General features: G+C 36.3%; 1 protein-coding gene across 1 annotated transcript in view; it reads right to left on the bottom strand.

Moving 5' to 3' along the window:
• The window catches only part of LOC150076854 (poly(A) polymerase type 3-like), a 341,061-nt gene that overhangs the window by 121,267 nt on the left and 193,818 nt on the right, over window positions 1-25,976 (bottom strand). The window contains exon 10 of the mRNA XM_090386405.1: window positions 3,266-3,338. Within this exon, the coding sequence (XP_090242531.1) occupies window positions 3,266-3,338 (73 nt within the window). The remainder of the gene's footprint in view (window positions 1-3,265; window positions 3,339-25,976) is intronic.

The following is a 25,976-nucleotide window of genomic DNA, read 5'->3' as shown; positions in this document are numbered from 1 at the left end:
GTGTACAGAAAAATGGTTGGGTGGTTCAGGAATAGGTAGTACTTACTGTGAGGCACAGGACAAATTGCAGATGGTATATTTGGGTACGTCACTGTGCACTTTTTCTTCATTGTCATTCCTTTTCTAATAGGATGAACTATACAGAAGTCTGTGACAAGATTTGTTGGTTCCCTCCATATCACGGGCATGGTGAAAGGCATAAAGCATCCCTTTCAATTCACCCACGCATTGAGTTTTGATGAACAGGTAGTGCAGCATATGTGTGGAGCCCAGTTCTTGTCACTTTTGTCCCTTTCAAGAAAGGGATGCTTTCTTGAAACTAACAACTTCTCCAGAAATGAAGTCATCTGGACTATTCACACAATTAGGCGGCAAATTAATCTTACAAGACACAAATACTGAGAAAAAAAGTAAGAACCTCAGAGAGAATAACTATTAACTGAGAACAAACCATCCAGTACCTAGACATATTTGAGGATTACTGCAACAGAGTTGCAGATGCATTTGAGGTGACAACAACTTATCATGTGATACAGAGTGAGGTGACAGTTGCCGATCACATGATAAGAGCTGTTGTTGTTGTTATTTGGTTTTTAGGAGCATTAGCAACTAAAGCCACATTGCTCCGGGAATATGTGGTGGTCATTCCCTGACCTTTCCGCATCCTCCGTATTTGGTGGTCACGGGCTCGAACCCCAGTCTAATCAAGAAGCGTGTGCTACACACTGCTGCTCCTTCCCACCTGGCTACGGAGGTTCCTCGTGATAAGAGCATGGTGGTACTGAAATTGTGGCCTTGCCATGTGTTTTGCCAAGCTGTAGTTGATAATGTACAGAAATTTGCTAATATGAGACCTCAACTGTAATTCTAAAACAAGAGCCAATCGCCAAATTTTAATGTGATTTTTGTATTCAGCAATATAAAATTAGTCAAGATTGGGTTTTTTCATTTTCGAAACATTTTTACGTGTTGACTAGTGTAAAAATACTTCTCTACTTGAGAAGGGATTCCAGAATATGAGATGTTATATGATGCTGTTTTATGTATCATACAACATCATTCTATATGGCTACGTGCAATCTGATACTACTGCACTAACAGTGTGACAGCTAACAGGATATTACATATACAGGGTGTTTCATTTAAAAGGTACTGGGGTCTATCCTACCTATTTTTAGGTTTAGGCAATTCACAGCCTAAACCTAAAAATAGGTAGCTCTTTATTGCCATATATAGAGTGGATGTTAAAAATTAGACTAATATTTCTGTTTAGATTTTATAACTTCTAAATTTAAATCATGCCTAATGATGTTGATGTTATTTGGTTTTCAGGAGCATCAGCAACTAAGGCCATATTGCTCCGGGAATATGCGGTGGTCATTCCCTTTGACCTTTCCGCATCCTCCGTATTTGGTGGTGACGGGCTCGAACCCTGGTCTAATCAAGAAGCATGTGCTACTCACTGCTGCTCTTTCCCACCTGGCTACGGAGGCGCTCATGCCTAATGTAACAGTTTTCTTTCTAATGGTAAATAAGTTCCATATGTAGTTTAAAATTATATCTGGTACTCCTAAAATGAATATAAATCGATTTTATTTGAATTAAAAAACAAAATAAATACTATAGTTATTAGTAATGTTTACCCTCAACTGTGTGCATTCAATATATATATACTATATCTTGCTATACAGGTGCAGTTTGTGCTGCTTCTGTTTACATCACAACTGCTTTTATTTTATTTATTTTTTGTTTAGTAAACTTGTTTTATATTTGTTTTAGACTAAACTGAGAAGGGTGGGGAAACACCTTTCTTACTGAGAAAACTTATTAGGCAAAATTTAAATTCAGAAATCACAAAATCTAAATGATGATAGACCGATTTTAACAAATTCAAAAATTTCATCCCAAATATGACAAAAAGGTCCAGATGATGAATAGTTTAAACCTAAAAATAGGCTAGAGAGCCTAGTCCATTTTAATTCAAATATCCTATATCCCCCCCAGTGATCACTGAATTGGCCACCCCCATCCATAAATGGAATATGCCACATTGCTCGCAATATAAAAAGCCGAACAGCACTTTGTATGCTGGAGCAGTGGTATTTTGCACCTGGTTGTGCAAATCAAAGTAAAAAGTAGCAGTTATGGGATGTAGTAAAGATGTCACAGTGTTTCAAAAGGGAACAATTGTATGAGCTCGTACCTTGGGTGCTTCCATATTGGAAATGGCATATCTTGTTGGTTGCTCACAGCCCACTGTGGTTAAGGTGTACAAAGAATGGTGTTGAACAGTTCAACCATCTCCCACTGACAGAACTGTAAAATGATTATGCAAGGTGGATGTTTGTAGTGAGTGAAGGGTGCAGCACGTTGTATAGGTTCAACAGCAAGTCACCGTGTGACAGTTGACATCACAATACAATATGGGAAATGATGACGCACCACACACTCTGATGTTGCTGTTGTTATTTGGTTTTCAGGAGCATTAGCAACTAAGGCCATATTGCTCCGGGATATGCGGTGGTCATTCCCTGACCTTTCCGCATCCTCCGTATTTGGTGGTGATGGACTCGAACCCCGGTCTAATCAAGAAGCGTGTGCTACGCACTCTGATGTATGGGATTCCTCACCACTGACCATTGGCTACAGTGAATGCTGTGATGTTAATGTGTTAATTGGACACTGGAAACAAGTGTGCTGGTCAGATGAGTCCAAATACCTGGTGCAACATGCCAATGAATGCCTCCATCAAGGTGTCCGCTATCCAGGCAGGTGGCAGTGGTTCTTAATATGGGGCATGTTTTTCTGGCAAAAATTAGGACCCTCCCCGGTGCATATGGATGTTTCACTGGTGAGGTTTACTGGCAGCTCTTAGGAAACCATGTGAACCCAGCCATGTATTTTTTCCCCGGAGTGTAATGGGATCTTCCAAGGCAATACATGTGTCATTAGGCCTGCACTAGACACAAATGGTTCAAGTAACACAGTAAAGATATCACCCATCTTGATTCGCCTCCAAATTTGCCACACCTCAATCCTACTGAACAGGAAGTTAGGTAAACAGACATGCAACTGTCATCTATTCCAATACTGGAGAAACACTTGCAGGCTGCATGGCTGCATATCTCTATGGACATCTTCAGATATCTAATGTATTCACTAGATATCTGAAGCCTAGGCAAACAGTGGTCAAAGTTCAGTGATCACTGATTATAAGTGATAAGAATTTATACATTATACAATAATATTTAGTCTATAATCTTACTCTTGGATCCCAAACAGGAAATCCCAGCTTGTTTTCCTCAAATTGTTTCAAGAGTACAGGTTTAGCCCAAGGCCTAATAAATAAACAAATATATAGTAAATGGTAAATAAGGAAGTCCTGAATTCAGTTATTGCATTTAAGGTATTTATTAAATTAGAAAATCATGGCTAACTATTTATTTGTTCTATAGCCTAGATGACTTTTTTTTTTTTTAAATCCTGTCTTAAATGCTCAGATTTCAGGGGTTTTCTTAAAATCAACTATTCTAAAAGAGAAATGAGTACTAAAAAAGAGTTACTGTTAATAAGTACAAATGTGTCTGGTCATGGACACAAATTCCTTAAAAACAGTGGTTCAGTGTATTCTGCCAACAGCCTGCCAAAATTATGATTTACAAACCATACTGTGGTAAAATATGGAAAACTATGAACTCTTAAGACTAAATATTTCTCAGTTGGTTACTCACCAGCTATAACAATATTTTAAACAAAAATAATTAAAAATTCCCAAACAAAATAAATAAATTAATAAACAAGATCAGATTGCTACTATGTAAATATATCAGTTTTTATAAATATCAATTTTTTTTTGTAATATGAGCTGTTGAACATATCTGTTATGAATGTGAAAATATTTATTTACTCACATAATGTATATGCATGCAATAAAAGAATGCAAAAACACTTTCATAAAAAATGATTATTTCAGGTTAACCGTTTATCTGATGAAGAAACCATACGCATGTTATTTTCACTCTAAAAATTTAGACAGTTCAATTCCACTATAATAACAAAGGGCTACCCATATCTGTTTACCAACTGCAAAATATGAAAATTAAACACCAACTATTTGCTATATGAATGTGCACAAGAGCAGAAGAGCAAAACTGAATTATGTGAAATGGATTTTAGAATATACACCTTCTTCTTCCAGTCAAATAGTTCCCTGAGGAGCTGTTGTGGCCACCAACAAATTCCTCCAACTGCATAAAAATATACATAAATGGAACTAAAATAAATCAGAAGCTCAAAGAAGAAGATGAATGCACTCAAACCTGCATTTCTGACTTGAAGCAAATTTATTATTTTTTTAGTATTTTATTTTTCATTTAATTGCTAAAGGAATAAAAGATTCCTTTTATGGTAATTTATAACACACACTAAGTGGCAAACAAAATAATAATACACAAATATACTATTTTTACAACATCCATATTTAGAAAGCATAGTCTACTTAAAAATCATACAGAGTAACTGCCTTAAAGCCTCAAAATATTAATAGGGTAGGAAAGAGGTATAGGCAATTTTTTACATATTACTGTAACTATGGCATTTATACACTGCTATCAATGTGCATTAGGTCTACTTACATTGGGAAAATGTTCTGTAATTAAAAATAATGCTTGCCCACAATAATTTAGTTGGTTTTCCAATTATATATAATTAGGTTTCTTTGGGGCAATGAATTGATAATACAGTTAAAGCTCTATATAACGACCCTCTAGGGCAGTGTTTCCCAAACGTGTTCCATGAGATGTGAACAAGCGTTCCGTGAAAAATCACAATTAATAATTTAAAAAATAATAAATAAAATAAATAAATTTTGCGTATCTGTAGTATACACCACTTTTTGTATCATTATAATTTTTAACATTATTATTTTTTTTTTGGTTATTAATATACTGGGAGAGACTAATAATCAAATAGACCGTGGAACACTATTTTGGCAGGCTTTTGCATAGAGAAGTATGCATACAGGTAATGATATCTACAAAAAAGTAGCATTGTAGTTATCTAATATGCCATTCATATGCAATTTATCCTGGAGTATGCAGGTTGAAGGAGAGGGAGAAGTGAACAGACATCATAACTAAACTCACTTCCTTGTATATTTTTTTTGATAATTATCAGTATTTCTAAATATCATTATTAAAATAAATTACCATGGATTTGTGGCTCAAAAGGGGAACTTTAAAATGAGAAGCAAGTACTTCTAGTATTGCAACTGTAGTCGATGAAAATAAACACAACATTGTCACACTTCAAAGTGAGGATGAACAATCACAGCCTTTTCTTTCCCAAAAATCTGAAGTGGGAAAAAAAAAAAAAAAGGAACCAACCAATAAAAGACCAAAACGAAAGTATGACAACAGTTATGTTAATTTCAGCTTTATATATGTTGGAAATAAAGATGTTCCTGATGCACAGTGCATCGTACGTAATAAAATATTATCAAACAGTTCTTTGGCTCCAACTAAACTTGTGTTTTGTAAGTGTTCCATAAATATACTATGGTATTTAGTCATGGAAAAGTGTTCTGTGACTAAAACAGTTTGGGAAACTTTACTCTACGGGAATGAGAAAAACGAGCATTATATCGGAAGGACGTTATATCAATCATTAATAAAATACGCAACAATACAAGTAAAAGGCTGAATATTTAATGTGATTCTGTTAATACAATATAGTATAATCTTATTAATAATTACAGTATTAAATTAATAAAGGAAGAAGCATGCGAAAATTCACACATTGCATCATCCAGAGCGGTAAATCATGCATGTCTGAAGCAGTTAGCGATCAATTTCTCATCAGTTTCATTTCATGCTTAAACACATAAATGCATTGCCTGCAGGATGTCAATTTTGCTTTCAAGACATAGCACAATTTTATTTAATAGCATTCTTCAGTAGTTTTTTTAAAAATCTGGATTACACCTTGATCAAGTGGCTGAAGAACTGATGTCACATTTGGTGGTAGGAATTCTACAGTTAGGGGCTTAGAGGGGAACAGGCATTCTGTGTATTATCAGACACTCAAGTCTAAAACACTGATGGATCCAATATCTTTCTGGTTCAGAAGATTTAGGAGAAGTCCGGTTGGCCTATCTCCCTAAAATCCACTCATGCACACCTCAATGGTTAGCTCTGTTACGTCACTTAGGTGGCAATGAACGTGTAGAGTGGTTCTTTTCAAGATGCCAGGTCAGCTTGAAGAGGAAAAGACCAAACCCTCCAGCAAATGGCCCTCAGTCCCCAGCTGCTTTCACTCCCCCTCTTATGGCCATGAGAGGATCAGAGCGGAAGCAGAGGGTGCTAAGAATCTCTGGGTACAACCAGGCAGCCATGCACGGAAACTGAACTTGGTCTGTTACAATGTAAGACCACTCATCAGTGAAGACAGGATATTACAGCTGGAAAAGGAATTAGAAAATGTAAATTGGAATATCATCGGTTTGGCTGAGAAGAAAAAATTAATCACCTATAAGTTTATCAAGTGGAAATCTGTTGTACATCAATCTGTTGTACACCAGGGAAAGGAGTGAAGGTGGAGTTGGCTTTCTGGCCCATAAAGATATAAAAAAATAACATTTTGGAATTCAAAAGTACATCACCAAGGGTGTCAAGACTATTACTCAGGATTTCTAAGAGGTATAAGCTAAAGGTTATAATGATTTATGCACCAACATCGAGCCATTGATGAAGAGGTTGAAAAACTCACTACACTATCATTATGGGGAACTTCAATGCTAAGGTTGGAAAGAGACAAAACAGTGCAGAAAGGAGAACTATAGGAAATTTTGGAATTGGTGAAAGAAATGAAAGAGGTGAAAGAGTTGTGGAATTTGCAGAATCTCGAGGAATGTCAGTAATGAAAACTTTTTTCAAGAAAAGGGTGAACAGAAAGTGGACACGGAAGAGCCCAAATGGATTAACAACTAATGAAATCGACTCCTAAAAGAACATTAAATTTGAATATTTCAGTTGGTGTTATTGTCGATTCTGCAGCATTTCTTTTCCTCTTCCTTTGTCGTCGACCTGAAAATTCAGCCTACATATTTAAATTTACGGCTATGAGCTTGCATTCGTTTAGGATTGCCTCCCAACTATTCCTAATCTTTTTCAAATCTGATTTTAGTTAAGTCTTTCCATACAAAAAACTAGAAAGATTTGCTACTTCAATGTCAATGGTGGTATTTTGAGCTTGTTAGACTGTGCTTCAGTAGTTTATGGCTGATAGAATTTTGAACCAAACTATTGCATCACGAGGCATTCAAACGACTCTGTCTCCATAATATACGTCATTATACCATTCAAATCTGTTCGAGTGTCTGCAGTTAGATTTAATTCTGGCATCATGTCAATTGACTTCTTTAAAGGAAGCTTTTGTGCAAATGGTTTCACACTCTCAATTCGAACAGACCAAAGTGTGTTGGACATGGAATGAGCAAGCAGTTGGTGTTTTTCCCCCCAAAATTTCCCACCTCTGAGGACTACCACTAAATATATTATACAGCTTCTGTACAACACCAAAAAATGTTATTACCTCAGAACAACATTCTGCCGCATGAACACCACAGAGATTCAAACTGTGACAAGCACAAGGAGAAAAAATGGCCAGGGGATTTTTTCCAAAATTCGAGCTTGAACGCCCGGTATGCTCCACTTGTTCTACATTGATATCAATATTTGTAAAATAATAAGAGAAGTTTACCTCAGTATAGTATGTAGAACACTTCCGTACAATACTCTCCAGAAATTAAAACGAAAAAAATCGAAAATCTTACATTAGATTAATTAAAAGAATTTAATGAAAAAAAATTGCGAAACGATTTTCTTTTCTGAAGCTGAACAACGCTTTGACTGTATGTCATGATCACAAGAATAAAAATTACTGAATAGGGGTGAGCATGAAACCTAAATAGGGATTATCTGTCTTCGCGCAGACACATAAAAGCCCACGAATCAGAGATCAGATATGGCCGAAGAACATTAACAGAATTCTTGTGTCATTTAATTTCTACGGTTTTTGTAATTAATAGTTACGTATAATTAAGTTGGACACTAAGTATTGTGGCCTCGTTAAATTAAAAAGTATGATTTTTGCTAATGGCGTGAACCAAAATAATATCAAGATCAAATTTATATCAAAATTTACTTTTGATATTAAATGTCCCATATGTCGAACAGTCCTTTATTTCTGTCCCATATGTTGAACAGTCGCACAAACATCTTAACAGATTCTTTAAAGATACCGAATTTAAAACTGTGGCCAGGCCAATATGGAAATTACACACTATACTGAACAATCGCTCAGTCCTTTCCACGTTCGCAACACAAATGAATGGCCTGGTATACGACATTTCTTGCGGTGATTGCGACTCGCCTTACCAAGGTTCGATGCGTTTCCCTCTGAATAATCGTGTTAATCAACGTGCAGCCTCAGTTTGTGCTTCTTGTTCAGCAGCGTCAGAATCAGCCTTTCCTGCCGTTAACGAAAAACACACTTTTTTATTTAATGAGGTCAAAATACTTAAGTGTCCAGCATAATTATACGCGGCTATTAACTACAAAAACTGTATAAATTAAATTACACGAGAATTCTGTTAATGTTCGTCGGCCGTATCTGATCTCTGATTCGTGGGCTTTTACGCATATGTGCAAAGACAAATAATTCCTACTTAGGTTTCATGCTCACCCCCATTCAGTAATTTTCATTCCTGTGATCACACAACATACTGTCGAAAAGCATTGTCAGCTTCAGGAAGGAAAACCGTTTTGCAATTTTTTTCGTTAAATTCTTTTTTATTGTGTTAAATTGATTTTTAATTATTTGTTACTCTAATGTAAGATTTTTGACTTTTTCATTTTAATTTCTGGAGAGTATCATATGGAAGTGTTCTACGTACTATACTGAGGTAAACTTCTCTTATTATTTTACAAATAGAGACATTATTGTATTCTAATAAGTGAGTGCACGCGGCACTCACTTATTGGGATATTACATTTTTTAAGTGTTTCAAGAATTAAATTTGCAATGGCGTCTCCTATTTTCTTATTACAATCTATAAATTCCACGAATCTTTCAAAGATTTCATATTCATTTGTTTCTTTGTTAACAAGAACATAACGCAAAATGAATGTCGTTTGCTCCATATGGGCGGAATCTGGCATTGCATCTACAATTATAGAAAAGTATTTTGCAACTTCTCTTCCCCTTAAAATGCAGCTAAGAACATTTTCAGCACAGCACGAAATAAATTCATTTTGAATTTTGGCTGACAAGAATGAACCTCCAATTTTTTCTTTTCAATTTGTGATTCTTTCACTTTTTTCAAATGCTCGTCAAGGAGAGGATCAATAATGACTTATGATCTTAGTAAGTCTTTCCATACTTGCATTTCGCTTTTTATTTTGTTCAATAAACAATTCACTGTCATGTTTTTATTCAGATTGTTTTGTAAATTTCACCACTCTACATAACATGCTCTGTGATTGTTACTGTTTTCATGATCAGTAACAAAGCTATGACAGGTATTCTGTCATAGCTTTTTATAGCTTTTGGAAGGTCCCCAGCCAATTTCTGTTGTAAAAATAGATCGTTTTAGTTCAGGTGATTTGCAAAATAGATGACACGGAAAGCAGAATACAGCTTGTTTGGTTTTACTCCAAACTAGCCAGTATCGAGGAACTACTTCATTATTCCTTAAACGACAATTCAGCACATACACAGGGAATTTATTTCCGTCATTGTCGGGAGGAAAAATTGTAGGGTATGGTTCTGGTCCTTGTCAAACAGTGTCTTCTATTTCGTTGGTGGCGAAGTATGATTTTAGAAGGCTAATGTCAAAATTTTATAACTAATCATTATTTTGTTCATTTTCGGGCATTGGCAATGTTATTTCTGTTAAGCAAGAAGCAGAACACAGTTCAGTTGCATCAGATTTACTTCCTCCTGCAGCTACTGACAGAAATGCCGAAATACCGATTACAGCTGAAATAAATAAACAAAGTGTGCAGTCAAATTGGGTTTGGGGCCTGGACTTATAAACACTGTTATTACAAGTATTACTACATATTACGATTACTGACAAAGAGATTAAAGAAATTATGCAACAAAATCACAAATAATAAAATTGGATAATGATTTGTAAAAAAAAATAAAAGAATCCAGACCCTGCACGGGTCCCTGGAATTTGTCCCGGCTTTCCCCCGCCTCTCGTCGGGCCTGGATATGGCTGACCCTTGCAGTATACCATCAAACTGACTGAACCATCCAGGACCATCTGTCTCATCAAAGCAGGGGCCAAGGTGTTGCATTGAAGCTGGGCTCCCTCAACTACCAGGATTCCCCTTAGGATAGCTTTGGCAACCTAAGATGTTATGGATGGGATCAAGCCATATTAAAACTTTTCCTAGATGAGTCAAACTGGTTACCATAAATTCAAAAGTGGTATGATGTGGCTTATACAGATGTTGCAAGATATAGCAATCCATGTCATGGATGAGATTACTTTATGCATGTTTAACTGCTACTTCAGACAGAATGTATGTATGTATGTAATATGTTACACGTTAAGTTTGACATAAAAAATTATGACTAAGATATGAATCTGATTTGATAATGGGTTTTACGTTTTATAAAGGTAAATAGTAAGTTTCTCAACTAGTTAAACAGCAGCCATTGATATTTAAAGCTTTTGCTTTGTATCTAATTTAGGTTGGTTGGTTATATCTTTCTGTAAGCCTGTATTCAGACATCCATCCCAAACCAAAGTAATATGACCTTTGAAACATCAACTTGACTTAACCCAAATTACTTAAATGGTATTAATTTTTATCTAAAAAACTGTATAATAAACTTTCTAAAGACAAGCAGCAATGTGTTTCTCACTTTCTATTTGGAATTTTCTTTTATGGTAAGTATAATATGAGAAGCAAGAGATCATTTGCATCAACTAGTTAATTTTGGGTGTAAAGAGTGTGCCAATGAGAACTGACACTTGCAAAAGAATGTCTTCTTTCGGTACAAATGATTTAAAAAGAATATTATTTTAATAAACTCAGAATGCTTTTCTGCAAAGATCATTTTGGACAAGGACTGGTAATTGAGAAGCCCTTGCATACTTGTTGAGAGTTTAACAGGTTAATATTACAACAAATGCTTTAAAATTAGACATTTGGGGATAGAGATATGCTAAATATAAAAATATTCTGAATTTGAGAGAGGGTATACCTAGTGGTTGAGCAGTTTTAGCAAGTACATTTCAATGAATATTAAATGTATTAACAAATGAACTTATATAGACCTGTAAATATTTAAAATGATTAAAAGGTGGTGCTAGTACTTAAAATGTATATTACAGTTCCATTTGTTAAATTTAAACAACAATAAAGTCAGAGTAAACACTGTCATGTACTGCAATGTCAATTTTAAATAAATGCGAAGTAAAGAATATGAGAAAAAAAAATTGAATATTCTTCTTAAGGAATAATTATAATCAGGTATATGCAATCTTCATCAGTTCACATGACATTCTAATTTTAATAATGTCCGCAAAGAAATTCAATCAATTTCTCACATCTAATAATAAAGATAACTTTAAATTTTTGTTTTTGCTACCATTATAACCAGACAAGAAGCTGATGGGGTGTATGCCTAGTTGTAATGAAGCATACATTTTCCAGCTGTACTCACGGGTTCCTCACTCTTTATCCCTCTCTTTATTCCTCCCCCCTCTCAATCCCTAAAAGATGTGTATATTTTACCAGTTAGAATGAAGATATAATTGATATTAACATTTTTGAAATGCAATAAGAACATAAATATATGTGTATTAAATAAGCTGAAAAGGGATTAATCGAATGTTTCGAATAGGCTACCGCAGCTGAGTGGTCAAACGCAAGAGTGAATATATACATGTGCATTGGGTGACTGGGGTTCAAGCCCTTGAATGCTAAATACGGTGCTGTTTCCTGTATTCTTGCGAACTCCTCTGACTGTGTGGTCGTCCCGGACTATAAACAGAAAATTTTATTTATTATTTTTTAAAAATATTTATATACATTACAATAAAATATATAGACAGAAAATATGTATTTATATAAACTAATTACCACTTTACACACTGATAAGCACTCAATGGGGACCAACATCTATTGATGCATAATTAAAAAGTAATTAGTGAAATCACTATCTGTTTCTATGTACCCCATGCCAATGTTACACTATCCTAAAAAAGCTCAAATAAGTAATAAAAAGTTACGATTATTATAATAAACACTAGAGAAGACTAATTTTGCTTAAACTGCCACAAAGGAACCATGGTTCCTCGTATATTTTTATATTTATATTTTACATAAAGAAAAGTACCTACAAAAGAATCACAACCCAGCAGACATGCTTACCATTTCGCCTTCCGAATAAATGGCTGAATATGTGTTTCAAATTATTGCACAAATTAACATACGATTTAATTCATTTTAGTAAACAATAAGAGTGTATGCCAGGAAAGATAAAATGAAAAATTAAAAATTAAATTAAATAAGAATAAAAATGGACACAACCATAGAAATATGGGTACAGTGTTTCTATGGCAGTAAGACAACTGTATCACCAACTGTACCAATATAATTGTAAGCCAATTGCATCACCAACTGTACGTATATATACAAGTTACCATGCTGTATGCTACAGACTCTGATGAAAAAAATTTTAATATTAGATGACCCTCCCTATTTTTGTCATATTATGGCCATTATGCTTTTGGTAATTGAATCGGACATGCAGTTATCTGTCCGTGTCAACGTATTCAGTGTTCTTCCCAAGTGAAACTTTATGTATTGTGTAGGTATTATGGTTTCTTTCCCAGGAAACTGGGATCCCGACCGTTTTATTGGATTTGAAAATCCTGGGGATTATATATATATAAACTGGAAATCTCAGAATATTAATTTTTCCATATCCAAAATAAGAAAGCATGCTAATGTTACTCACTAAATCGTTATAATACACGAAATTACACACATTTCCTGATTAAGATATTTTTGAATAAAGAATAATTTTTACTCTCATGGTACAATATTTAAGCTACACTGCCCACGAATTCAGTTCAGTTGCCACCAATTTGCAATATCCATATTGTGAGGAATATTTACTGCCTATGTTTTTTTTTTTATTTTAAACCAGTCACTGTCTGATCCAAATCATTTGTTTGGTAATATTTTATTAAGAACTCCAATGAAGAAAGTGCAGAATGTAAAAAGTTAGGTTCCACATTACTGTGCTGAGGCTGGTCCGCAAGTGAATTAATTCGACATTTACAAAAAAGCAGAACTTAACAAATAAATTGACTGTGTCAACAAGCAGAGGAAGTTGTAAGTGCCAAGCTTGAAGACAGCACCTCTACTGGTAAACGAAAGCAAGCATTATTAAAGTATTTTGCTAGGAAGGAAAAAGATACCCTAGAAGAAATAGTTAGCAAACCTCGTTGACCTTGATGGATTCTCTGCAAATGCAATTATAACAAGTTACTTTATAAGATAGGCAATATGAGACAAAAGATATCTGTTTTCTGAAAATCCTAGTGATGTAATGAATGTCATATATAAACAATATGATATCACTAAGGTCAAAGTTAAAAATAAAATTTCTGCAAAGAAAAAAAGCAGGATCAAGATTTAGCATCTCTCTTACAAATATTCATCTTTGAAAAAAAAAAAAAGAAAAAAAAAAAGAAGACACTTAAATGTAAACATTCGTGTGGATGAAGGAAAATTGAGTTCAGGAATTGTGCAAATTATTGGATCATTTTCTGCAGAAAGTGCTGTAAGAGCTGTAAAAGCTAAACTAGAAAATTCGATCTCAGTATTCAGAAGCATATAACTGATTGTGTTACAGATGGTGCCAGTATGATGAAATTTGGTAAAATTACTGAGTTGTGAACATCATTTGTTATGCTCATGGTATACATCTTGCTGTATGTGGCATTCTTTATAAGAAAACAGGTGATTCTGATATAAATATTAGCACAGAAAATGAGTCAGATGAAGATGAGTTAGGCGAGGAGTTGAGCACAGCAACTGAAATTGAAGAGTTAACTGCAACTGAGAAAATTAATCAAATTGCCATCAATGAACACATCTGTGATGTAGATGAAGCGGGCATTAAAATGGCCCTAGATATTAATGAAACTCTTAATAAACTTAGAAGAATTGTAAGATTTAGAAAATCACCACCCAAGAATGAAATTTTACAAAATTTATGGCAAAGCAGAACATTGTCATGAAAAGATGTTAATTTCAAATTTCAAAACTTGTTAGAATGGTTTATTGTCAATGCTTGAACAATTTTTAGAAATAAGATCAGCAGCTGCCAAAGCCTTGATTGATATTCAAACGTCATGAATTTAGTTAATGTACTGAAAACCATTCTGCTAACTTCTGGTGAATCAGAAAGAGCATTTTCTGGCAGGATTATTTATAACAAAGTTGAGAACTTCTCTTAGTGACAGAAGTATTGATTGTTTATGTTTTTTAAGAATTCATAAATATTCTGATCGATTCTAATTAAAGGAATATAATATTTTAGCCTTTTATTTGTCCTTTGCTAATGAATATCACGACAAAAATTGTTTAATAAATAGCCACTACTGATGGTCAACACAATTCAGTTTCCAAAATCACTGTTCTCTTAATATATCACCATTTCCTGGATTTCCCTGAAATCCTGGGACGGTATTTTAAGATATTTTAAAAAAATAATTTCTTTGTAATAAAAATAATCTCTTTCAATTTGCAAATGCACTTAATTATAATTAAAGAAATATAATATTTTAGCCTTTTATTTGTCCTTTGCTAATGAATAGCATGATAAAAATTGTTTAATGACGGTAAATGCAATTCAAGTATTACAATATAAAATGGCCATGTAAGCATAAGTAATTCATTTTTTGAATTCTAAAAGGGAATCTTATCATCAAACAATTAAAAAAAAAAAAAAAAAAAAATTACCATTCTCTTAGTATATCACCATTTCCTGGATTTCCCGGAAATCCTGGGAGGGTATTAGGTTCTTTTTTTAGGGACTTTCCAAGAAAGGTGCATACAGAGAGAAACCCTACTAGGTACAGTCAGTCCTCGTATAACGTGTTTACACTACACAAATTCGATCATACACGAATTATAAATAGGGGAACAATATCGTATATAACACGAACCAAATTTGCTTACGCACGATTCGCCTTTGTGTTTACAAGAAACGGCAGTCAACCGCAGAATCACCCCAACTGAACGCAACATGATAGGAATGAAGAGAAGATTCTGAAAATGTATTTGTTTTTTATATCAGTGAAAGGGAAACACATTTCACCATAATAACGTAAAAACCCACACAATTCCAGCTATTGGTATTATTGCAAATGCAATTAGATCGAGCTTACAACCAGTTTATAAGATTCCACTAGCAGTAACGCCACGGGAAATTGTTTCTTTTGTTTTATGGTAGTAACCCCCAGAAATGTGCTTTAGTAAAATGTGAGCTAGTGAAGTGTTCATAGTGTGCCTCTGCCTTTAAGGTGTTGTTTATTCAGTTGCTACATGTGATAGCTTTGTTTATGTGTATCAAGCATGCCTCCTCATTTTGTAATTGTGTTTTATTCTCTAAAAATGAGTAAAATACTTAAAAGGTATGAAAAGGAAGCGTCTTGGTGAAGACACTACAGATTCAGAGAGAAAAAGAAAAGCAATATCAATAAACAGAGGCGAACTTGGTCAAAAATTCTTACCTGGGAAAATTTGTAGTGGCCTCATACTAGCGTTTATGGCCAAAATCACACCGGCCCCTGGCCCACCGGGGTTTCCCCGGTAAGGCTTATGGCCAGTCTGCCTCTGTTGATAGAGAAAAAATATGAAATTGTGAAACGCTTTGAGCGAAATGAAAGACCATGTGATATTGCACGTGCTACAGTCCTAAATGAGGCAATGCCGAGAATTACAAAGAATGTAGAGAAAATAAAAACTTTCATAGCAGGAACAACTCAAAGTGTAATTAAAATCCATTAGATTAAGACACAAAGAATTGGAAGAGATGGAATAGCTGTCATCTGTTTGGATAGAAAATCAAACAAAAAACAAGTTTGCTTACGATAGAAGCAAAAGCATTAGCAATATTGTGTTTGGTAATGTTTTGGTTACAAATGTGTGTTCAATCTTGGGTGGTCGGCACTTAACCCTATTTTTCCCATAGGACCTGTTGTTTATATTGCATGATTTTGCATTGCACGAGGGTTTCTAGGAACACAACTATCGTAATATGAGGACTGACTGTATATCATTATACTTTAATACAATTAACATTGTTACAAAATTTGATAATTCTCTTGCATTTTTGTTTTTATATATTGCTATGAACCTGTTTATAAATGATAGATTGACAATTTTGGAAATCTTGCTGACTACACGTGTTTTTGGGAGCTGCTAACGAACTTTTTCCTGATTAATTTGGTGCATTTGTTCTTTACTTGGCCCCTGTAATTGCTTAAAAAACCACAATCTACTTCTGCTGGCATTGTGCTGTATTGATAAGAATGTTAGAGTTTTAAAGCCATTGTTTTAGCTTTGATACAGCAGATACTGGAGGTTTCCACACAGCTCTGTAACAGTGTTATCAGTAGCAAAAGAAAGGCTTATAAACTATAATTTATAGCACAACATACATGTTTTAATAACTTAACTTTATCTTGTAGTCAGTAAAATACGACATTAATATTCATAGAACTTTTAGTATCTGTGTTTTGGCATAGATATAGCATATAGATCACTTGAGAGTTTGAATCACGTTGGAGATAGTTAAATTTATTATCTATTATAACTACTTAGAATTTACAAATGCAATGTTATAGCTAATACATATAACTTAAACTTCATGTTCTTGTTTGGATTTAAGGAGCATTAGCAACTAAGGCCATATTGCTCCAGTATATGCGGTGGTCATTCCTTAACCTTTCCGCATCCTCCGTATTTGGTGGTGACGGGCTCGAACCCCGGTCTAATCAAGAAGCGTGTGCTACGCACTGCTGCTCCTTCCCACCTGGCTACGGAGGTGCCTGCTTAAACTTCATAGGATATATGAAATACATATACTGTAAGCTCGATATTGAAATATATGGACGTTCGTACGTTGGCATTCGAGGTGAGCGGACGCGCTTAGACAGGGCTCCTCAGTTAAGTGGTTTACTTTTGGATAGTGCTTTTAAATATTTGATTTATTTAGATATTGTTGGATTATTTTGTTATAGGTTTTCCTGTAACTGTTTGATTCTAATAATATTATAGATATAATTTTTTAAAGTTACTTTTATTGATATTTATTTAATTTTATAATGGTAGTTACGAGATCTGCCTTAAACACGTCACAGGGTATTGTGACTCACACGGAAATAGCAGATGGCGATTTACGGGTGAGTCATGATTTAATCCGTTGTGGAACCTGTGGAATGTTTTCCAAGGTCAACCTGGTGACTAATCCTACCTCAACTGGGGATTCTTTTCTTTGTGATCGATGTAAGGAGTGCACCGATCTTAAATTACAATTTGGTGCACTGATGGAACAATTTGAGTCCCTGAAAAAACGAGTGCTTGCCCTCGAAAATAATGCATCTGGGAGCTCGTCAGGGACTCAAAACTCCAGCAATCTACCAAGTGATGCACACCCGATTCGAACCTCAAAACAGAAAAACCAAGTGCAAACTACTCTGGTTAAGAAGGACATTGTTTTATTAGGAGACTCCATTGTCAGGGAAACGGGGAATATTTTTTGTAATAAAGATAGGTGGAGCAGAACCAGGGTATGTCTGCCGGGAGCAACTATTGATGATGTCACCAACAGACTGTCAGATTTTAAAGGGGGTAAAGAAAATATTATTATTCATGTGGGGACAAACGATATTAAACGTACACGATCTGACGATTTGTTGGAAAAATACAGGACCATGCTGAGGAAATGTCGCGAGCTAGGCCATAATGTCTATGTGTCTGCAATTCTGCCCAGACACGATAGGAGGGATTATATGTTAAGAGCCTTGTGGATTAACTCAAGACTTGAAGGAATCTGCAAGGCTTTAGGGGGTAAATTTCTATCAGCATGGCCCACACTTGTAGGTAGAAGGAATTTGTTTTGTAGAGACGGGATACACTTAAACAAAGGTGGTGCAAAGGTTTTTGCCAGTATTATTGAGGATACCTTAAAGGCTCAGGGAAACTGCTAGTTAGGGGGGATGTGGGTAATACTGACACGCGTTAATCTGATAATATTGGTCAATGTAACTCTTGCACATACCTTAAGAGTTCTTATCTGTTACCCCAACTGGACGTATTATCTAGATGTTCTGGGGCCAAAAACGTTTCACGTGAGCGGGTAGCTAATATCAGGGAAGAGAGCCTAAAAAACTTCAAGGGCTGTGTTAGGGTTGTTAAATATACAAGATCAGTAAATCTTAATTGTTTATACAGTAACGTTAGAAGTGTCGTCAATAAAATGAGCGAATTCGAACTGCTGGTTAAAACAAGTAACGCGGACATAATAGGGCTTACAGAGACGTGGTGCCACCCGGAAATTGGGGATGATGAGTTTCAGTACGGCTTGTATAATGTATTTAGGAAGGACAGAGTAGATAGAAGGGGTGGTGGGGTAATGCTTCTTATCAGAAGCAGCCTGAGTGCGACGATAGCTTTCCCGGATTCAGACATTTCACATGCTAGTATAGAGTCTGTATGGTGTGAGATAGTTGGAAACAAAGGTATAATGCGAGTAGGAGTAATCTACAGACCAGGTGATTGTGAAGATTATGACAAAAGCCTCTACATGCAAATGGAATGGGCAAGTAAGCGTCAATGCCTTATTATGGGTGATTTCAATTTGCCTCTAATTGATTGGAGTAAATGGGAAGGAAACTCGACATGGGGAACAAAATTTTTAAATCAACTAGATGACTGTTATTTGTATCAACATGTCAGGGAAAGTACTAGAGAAAAGAATATCCTAGACCTCATCATCACACATGAATCAGAGGACATAACAGGGCTGAGAGTAGAGGAACCAGTAGCAGGAAGTGATCACGGAGTTCTACGGTGGATGATGACGAGAGAGGTAGCAGCAGTAAAAGGCAAAGGAATGGGTTTTAATTTCAGAAAAGGAAATTACGATGCCTTAAGGTACTACATGGCCTCTATTAACTGGGTAGATATCGCGCAGAGAATGAATACAATTGAACTGTGGTACGCTTTTAAAACATTAATCACAGATGCCTTGAATGCGTATATACCATTAAAAAAATACTCCACGAGAAGGGTTCCAAGTTGGATGAATAGTGAAGTTGCCACATTACTTGAGCAGAAAAAGGTGGCATGGAAAAGTTACAGAGCAATAAAAAGTACTGAAGCCTATAACAGCTACAAGGTGATGTGTAATAGAGCCACAGAAAAGGTTCGACAGGCAAAGGCAGTTTATGAGAAATCACTAGCAAACAGAGCAAAGAGGGGGGATAAAGAATTCTTCACATATATAAATGTCAAGAAGAGCAGGACAAACCAGATCGGACCTTTACGTAAGGGAAAGGGGATAGTAATAAATACACCAGCTGCCGTTGCAGATGAACTCAACAGTTATTTTGCATCGATATTTACAAATGAAAAGCCATTTGTGGCAATGGGAAATTGTGGGAGCGAAGTTAAAAAATATGTAATTAATGATATTGAAATTTCGCAAGATTATTTAATGAAAAAACTTTCAAGCCTACAGACCAGTAAGGCTCCTGGAGTTGATGGAATATACCCTATAATCTTGAGAGAGGCGGCAAGCGAGTGCATTGAACCATTGAGGCTAATTATGCGAGCATCACTAGACTCTGGGGAGATTCCCTTGGATTGGAAAAGTGCAAATGTATCTCCCATACATAAGGGTGGCTCTAAAAGTGAAGTGGGAAATTATCGACCTGTCAGTCTGACTTCAGTAGTAGGGAAAATCATGGAGGCAATGATCAAGGGTGGAATTCAGGATCATTTGGATCGACTTGAAATTCTCAAGGATACTCAGCATGGTTTTGTAAAGGGAAAATCATGTTTAACAAATCTGGTTCGCTATTTCGAAAGGGTCACTCAGGAGCTGGATTTAGGGAATAATTTCGACATTGTTTATTTAGATTTCAGCAAAGCTTTTGACTCAGTCCCACATGAGCGGTTGCTTTATAAGCTGGAACAGGTTGGAATCACTGGGAAAATCCTTAGATGGATAGAAGGATGGCTTCAGGGCAGGAGGCAGAGGGTTGTGATAAATGGCTATTCCTCAGATTGGGTTGATGTAAGAAGTGGGGTTCCCCAAGGATCAGTATTAGGGCCACTGTTGTTTTTAATTTTCATAAACGACATTGATGAAGGGATAGAGGGCGTGATGTCTAAATTTGCAGATGACGTTAAAATTGGTAGAGTAGTTAATGATCACTGTCAAGCTGAGCTTCTTCAGAGAGACCTAGATAGACTTCAGGAATGGTCAGAAAAATGGCAGCTGTGCTTTAATCCAACAAAGTGTAAGGTATTACACCTGGGAAACAGTAATCTCAAAATAACGTATTCACTTGGTGGAGTTCAACTAAACCCAGTACTGGAGGAAAGGGACTTGGGTGTTACGATACGGTCAGACATGAAATTCTCTGAGCATTGTAAACAGGTTGCAAGGAAGGCCCATGGTGTCCTATCGATGATCTATCGAACTTTTGCAAGTAGAGATAGGGACGTGATAATCCCATTATATAAGGCTTATGTTAGACCACACTTGGAATACTGTGTTCAAGTATGGAGACCGCACCTAAAGAAAGACATCGAGCTTCTTGAAAGGGTGCAACGAAGGGTAACTCGCCTGGTGAGATCGGCAAAAGGGCGTCCTTATGAAGAAAGACTTCGAATATGTGGGTTGCAGAGTTTGGAAACTAGACACCTTAGAGGAGATTTGATTGAGGTGTTTAAGGCTCTGAGAGGCATCAGTAAAATGAATGAGGACGAAATTTTCAAGATTATAAATGATGCTAGAACTAGGGGACATAAATTCAAGTTACGGGGGGAAATGTTTAGATTGGACTGCAGGAAGTTTTATTTTAGCCAGCGAGTTATAAATTATTGGAATAAGTTGCCTTCATGGGTGGTAGAGGGCGACAGTTTGGGGAAATTCAAAGGTCATCTGGATAGTACTTTCGGGTAGGGAAGCGCATAGGATGATAGGATTCATTTCCTTTTTATTTATTTTTTATTTTATTATTATTTTTTTTATTTATTAATTATTATTATTTAGTTATTTATTTATTTTTTGTTTTTATCATTGTTTTGTTCGGATTTTTTTTTTTTTTTTTTTTTTTTGGCTGGTGCAGCATAAGCCATAGGCTTTCTTGCACCATACGGCCGTTACTAATACTAATATATACATATTCAGTAATGTTGACAACATAGAATAGCCAGTGCACAGTGTTATGTTACGGCATTAGGATATAAGTTTAATGTAGTATTTTAAATTACACTGAATTTGAACCAAAATCGTGATCCAGACCAGAGCAGCAAAACCCTTTGCTTTGCTGCTTTGGTCTGCTCAAAGGGCTTTTAAAGTAGTGGGAGAGCTGTGGCTATGGGGAGACTGAGGGGAATGGCTGTCCTCTCAATCAGAGGCCTTATGAAATGTACTGTCAAGAGGATGTGTTTGTAAAGACTTAAAGAGTGTGAGGATGTTAGATGCCAACTAAGCATCATTATGGGCCTTAAGAGAGCTTGAAACATGGTGGATGCCCTAGAAGGATTTAATTGTGGGCCCATCAGGCTCTCAGCTGCCCATATCAATACCAGAGCTTGCACTTGATCATCAATCAACACAGTGGCAGTCCTCAAGGCACAATGCACTGGTCCCACAGGAGCTAGTTGTTGTCAGTGACTCTAATGGCATGGAAATTGGAACTATATTATGCAAAAAGGATAGATAGAATAGGACCAGGTATCTGCAAAAGGACAAATTTGATGATGTTGTAGAGCAGATATCTTTTAAGGACACAAAAGGTGATATTGTTGAGACTAATGACATTAAGAGTAGAAGATTTGTAGACTTACTAAACAAGAACAGATCAATGTTGAAAAACAGTTGCGAGTTAGGGTTAAATTTGAAAGTGTCTGCAATCCTGTCGACATGATAGGAGTGAGTATATGATGAGAATTAATTCATCATATACTCACTCCTATCACCTTGTTAATCAATTTGGCAATGACAGAATGTGCAAAGCTCATGGGGTAGAATTTTTTTCAATGTGGTCTCTGCTTGTTAACAGTTGACTGCTTCTACAGGGATGGGATACACTTTAAATATAAAGGGCGCTCAATTTTGCTGATACTATTGAGGCAGTGTTAGGTGGGTCGGAAAACTGCTAGCTTGGAGAATACACAGCCTAATAGATTAACAGTAGCGGCAGGCAAAGGTGAAAGTGATTCTTTCATTGCTTCTATTGCAATGAGCAGCTGCCTGGAAAGCAAGCCGCTAGGAATTTCAAGGACTGCTGAAAGTCATCATGGAACAAGTAAATACATGGGCTGTGATAGGGTAACTAAGATTAAGAACAGATACATTGTATGCACACCAATGCTAGGAGTAAAGTAAACAAATTTGATGATTTGATTTTGGTTTTTATGGTGCAAGGGTGACTAAGGCCACAATGTGCCAAGTCCACAAATTTGAAGAGCTTGTTAAGACATCAAGGTGGATATTGTTGGGATATCAGAAACATGGTATTATAGAGATATAAGGAATGCAGAATTTGCATTTAGGACGTGATAGGTAGGAAGGAAGATTAAATGCTGTTAGAAAACAAAATCAAAAGCAGTGCATCCACTAGACATGGGCAGCCAGTGCAATGTTGAATCATTTTGGTGTGTGGGAAAACAAAAATGAGAGTAGCAGTGTGTTATAGGCATAATGCGTTTGATGAGTACAACGAACATATGTACAGAGAAATATACCGTTATAAGGTACATCAGTGGTCTCGGACAGTTTTTAAATGGCCAGTAAATCAGAATATCTTATAATAGGGGATTTTAACTTTCCAGATATTGAATGAAACTTGTGCATTGGTCACCACACACTACCAAGACTTTTATGGAATTTTCTACAACAGCATGTTAGAGAGGCAACCAGAGGAAGTAATACTCTTTATCTGATTATCAGCAGCGATTACAGTGATTACAGTGTGATGTGGGATTTACTTAAATATGTAACTTCCATTAGGGGTAAAGGGGAAGGTTTTGCTTTTGTAAAGATGACTACAGTGGTCTGAGACAGTGTTTAAATTCTATACAGTGGGATCAACTGAGGATGTTACCAACAGCAAATTCTAAATGGGAAGCATTCAAGAATGTAATCTTGGAAGCCACTACGCTTTTCACACCAACTAAGAAATACTGTTCAAGGTTTAGGCCCAAATGATTGTCAGATGAACTAATGAGACTCGTGGCACAGAAGAAAAATCCATGGGATGCATATAAATTAGCAGGCAACACAGACGCCTATGACAAACATAAGTTACCATAGGCTTCTGGTGGCTTTTCTTGTAATCAAGTCACAAAGGAGGTCAGGCAAACAAAGGCAGATTACAAGAAATCTTTGACAAAAGACACAAAGAAAAACAGCAAAGGCTTCTTTACTTATGTAAAGTCTAGTCCACTTGATATTGATGGTTCAGCTGTTGACAATTCTGCTCAGGTAGCTGACAAACAGAAAGAGTCATTTTCATCTACATTCACACGACCAATTCTCAAGGGAGGTGGCGGGCAGAAGTTTATCAAACTCTAACAGGAAGCTAAATGATTTTGTAATAATAAGAGGTCTGGAGGCCTCATTTTGGGAAAGGTGCAGAGTTGCTAGAAGGAGTATAGAGAAGGGCAACAAGATTGGTGAGAGGAACAAAGGGGTGCGCTTATGAAGAAAGGCTTAAGTTCTGCAAGTTGCAGCATCTGGAGACTAGGCACCTGCGTGGTGATCTGATCGAGGTGTATAAGGCCTTGAATGGTTTGAGCATAGATTCAAATTGAGGATAGACAGTTGTAGAATAGATGTGCAGAAGTTTGCCATTAGCCAGCTGGTAGTTGATTGCTGGAACAGACTTTCACCTGTTGTTGTGGAAGTTGATAGCTTAAATAAATTTAAGGCTGAACTGTAGACAAACATTTGGAGTGACCGGATGGGTGAAATTGGAAGGAGGCGGTTTTTTTTTTTTTTTTTTTGGCTGATGCTGTATAAGCTTGTTTCCTTGCATCATATGCCTCAACTAATGCTAAGTGTTCTACGTATCACATTGAGGAAAATGGAGAAATTGTTGAAGAAAGGCACTTGGGGGTGGATGAGATCTATCTAGATATATTAATGGAGGCAGCAAAGGAAGTAAGCAAACTCTTAGCCATAATTGAGTGCATCCTTGGATTCCGGGGAGGTCTGCACGGACTGCAGATGTGCAAATGTATCCCCAATTCACAAAACGCGATCAAAGGGTGACACAAGTAATTACAGATCTGTTGCTTTAACTTCTGTTCCAGGAAAAATAATGGCGTCCCTGGTTAAAGAAGCAATGCACGATCATTAGCATTAGTAGAGACATATGATGCAAAAAACAAGCTTATGTAGAACTGGAAGAAGAGGGGAAAAAAAAAAAAAAAAAAAAAAACCCCTTCCCATTTCACCCATCCATTCACCCCAAATGTTTGTCTAGTTCTGCGCTGAACTTATTTAAATTCTTGACCTCCGCTGCAACAGACGGAAGTTTGTTCCAACTATCAACCACTCACTGGCTAAAGGCAAATTTATACACATCTATTGTACAATTGTCTTTCCTCAATTTGAATTTATGTCTTCTCAGGTGGGTAATCTGATCAACAGGAAGGATCCCATCAGCATTGAGCTTGCTCAACCTATTCAAGATCACCTTGTAGGTGCCTAGTATCCAGATGCTGCAATTTGCAGAACCATTAGACTTTAGCCTTTCTTGGTAACAGCAACCCTTTGTTCTGTTCACCAATCTCATTCTTCTTCTCTGTACGTGTTCCAGCAGCTCTACATCATTCTCAACTGAGGCCTGACCATTGCCATATACAAGTGGACAATCACTTCCTTACATGCTAACAAAATTTCCATATATTGCTGACAAGGCACCATGAGCTACTCTAGCAGGCTATCTGCACTGCTCAGAAAACTTCATATCTGACTGCACAATTACCCCCAGGTCCTTTTCATTCTCCACGACCCTGAGTGTAGTACCACCCATATGCAGTACTCTACATTTGTCAGTGTTAAATTTCAGTTGCCACCTCTCAGCACATCTGCTCAACTTTTCCAGATCGTGTTGCAGTAGTGTACTATCATTAACAACCCTGCCAACCTTCGTATTGTTGGCACACTTCGACATTAACCCCGATATACCTTCATCAATATCACCGATAAATGCAGAAACAACAATGGGCCCAACACGGAACCCTGGGGACTCCACTAATAACATTAGTCCATGAAGAGCAGTGCCCATTGAATCACCACCCTTTTATCCATTGTAGCAACTTGCCCTTAATGCCATATTGCTCCAATTTGTTCAGTAGTCTTCCATGTGCAACAGTATCAAAAGCTTTCCTGAAATCCAAGTATATGATATCAAAATTATTTTTTGTATCCAGTTCCTTTATGACCACATCATAGTACCCAATCAAATTTGTCAGACAAGACTTCCCCTTAATAAATGCATGCTGTGCCTGAACTATAACTGCAGTCTTGTCTAGATGATCCTGCAGTGCTTCTTTAACCAGTGACTCCTTTATTTTCTCTGGAACAGAAGTTAAAGTAACAGGTCTATAATTACTCGTGTCACTCTTTGA

The sequence above is a fragment of the Mastigoproctus giganteus genome, chromosome 12, assembly GCF_048544385.1.
Source record: "Mastigoproctus giganteus isolate SK-2022 chromosome 12, ASM4854438v1, whole genome shotgun sequence".
NCBI lineage: Eukaryota > Metazoa > Arthropoda > Arachnida > Uropygi > Thelyphonidae > Mastigoproctus > Mastigoproctus giganteus.
Note: the sequence above shows the minus strand (reverse complement) of the source record. Positions and strands in the feature narration are given on the sequence as shown.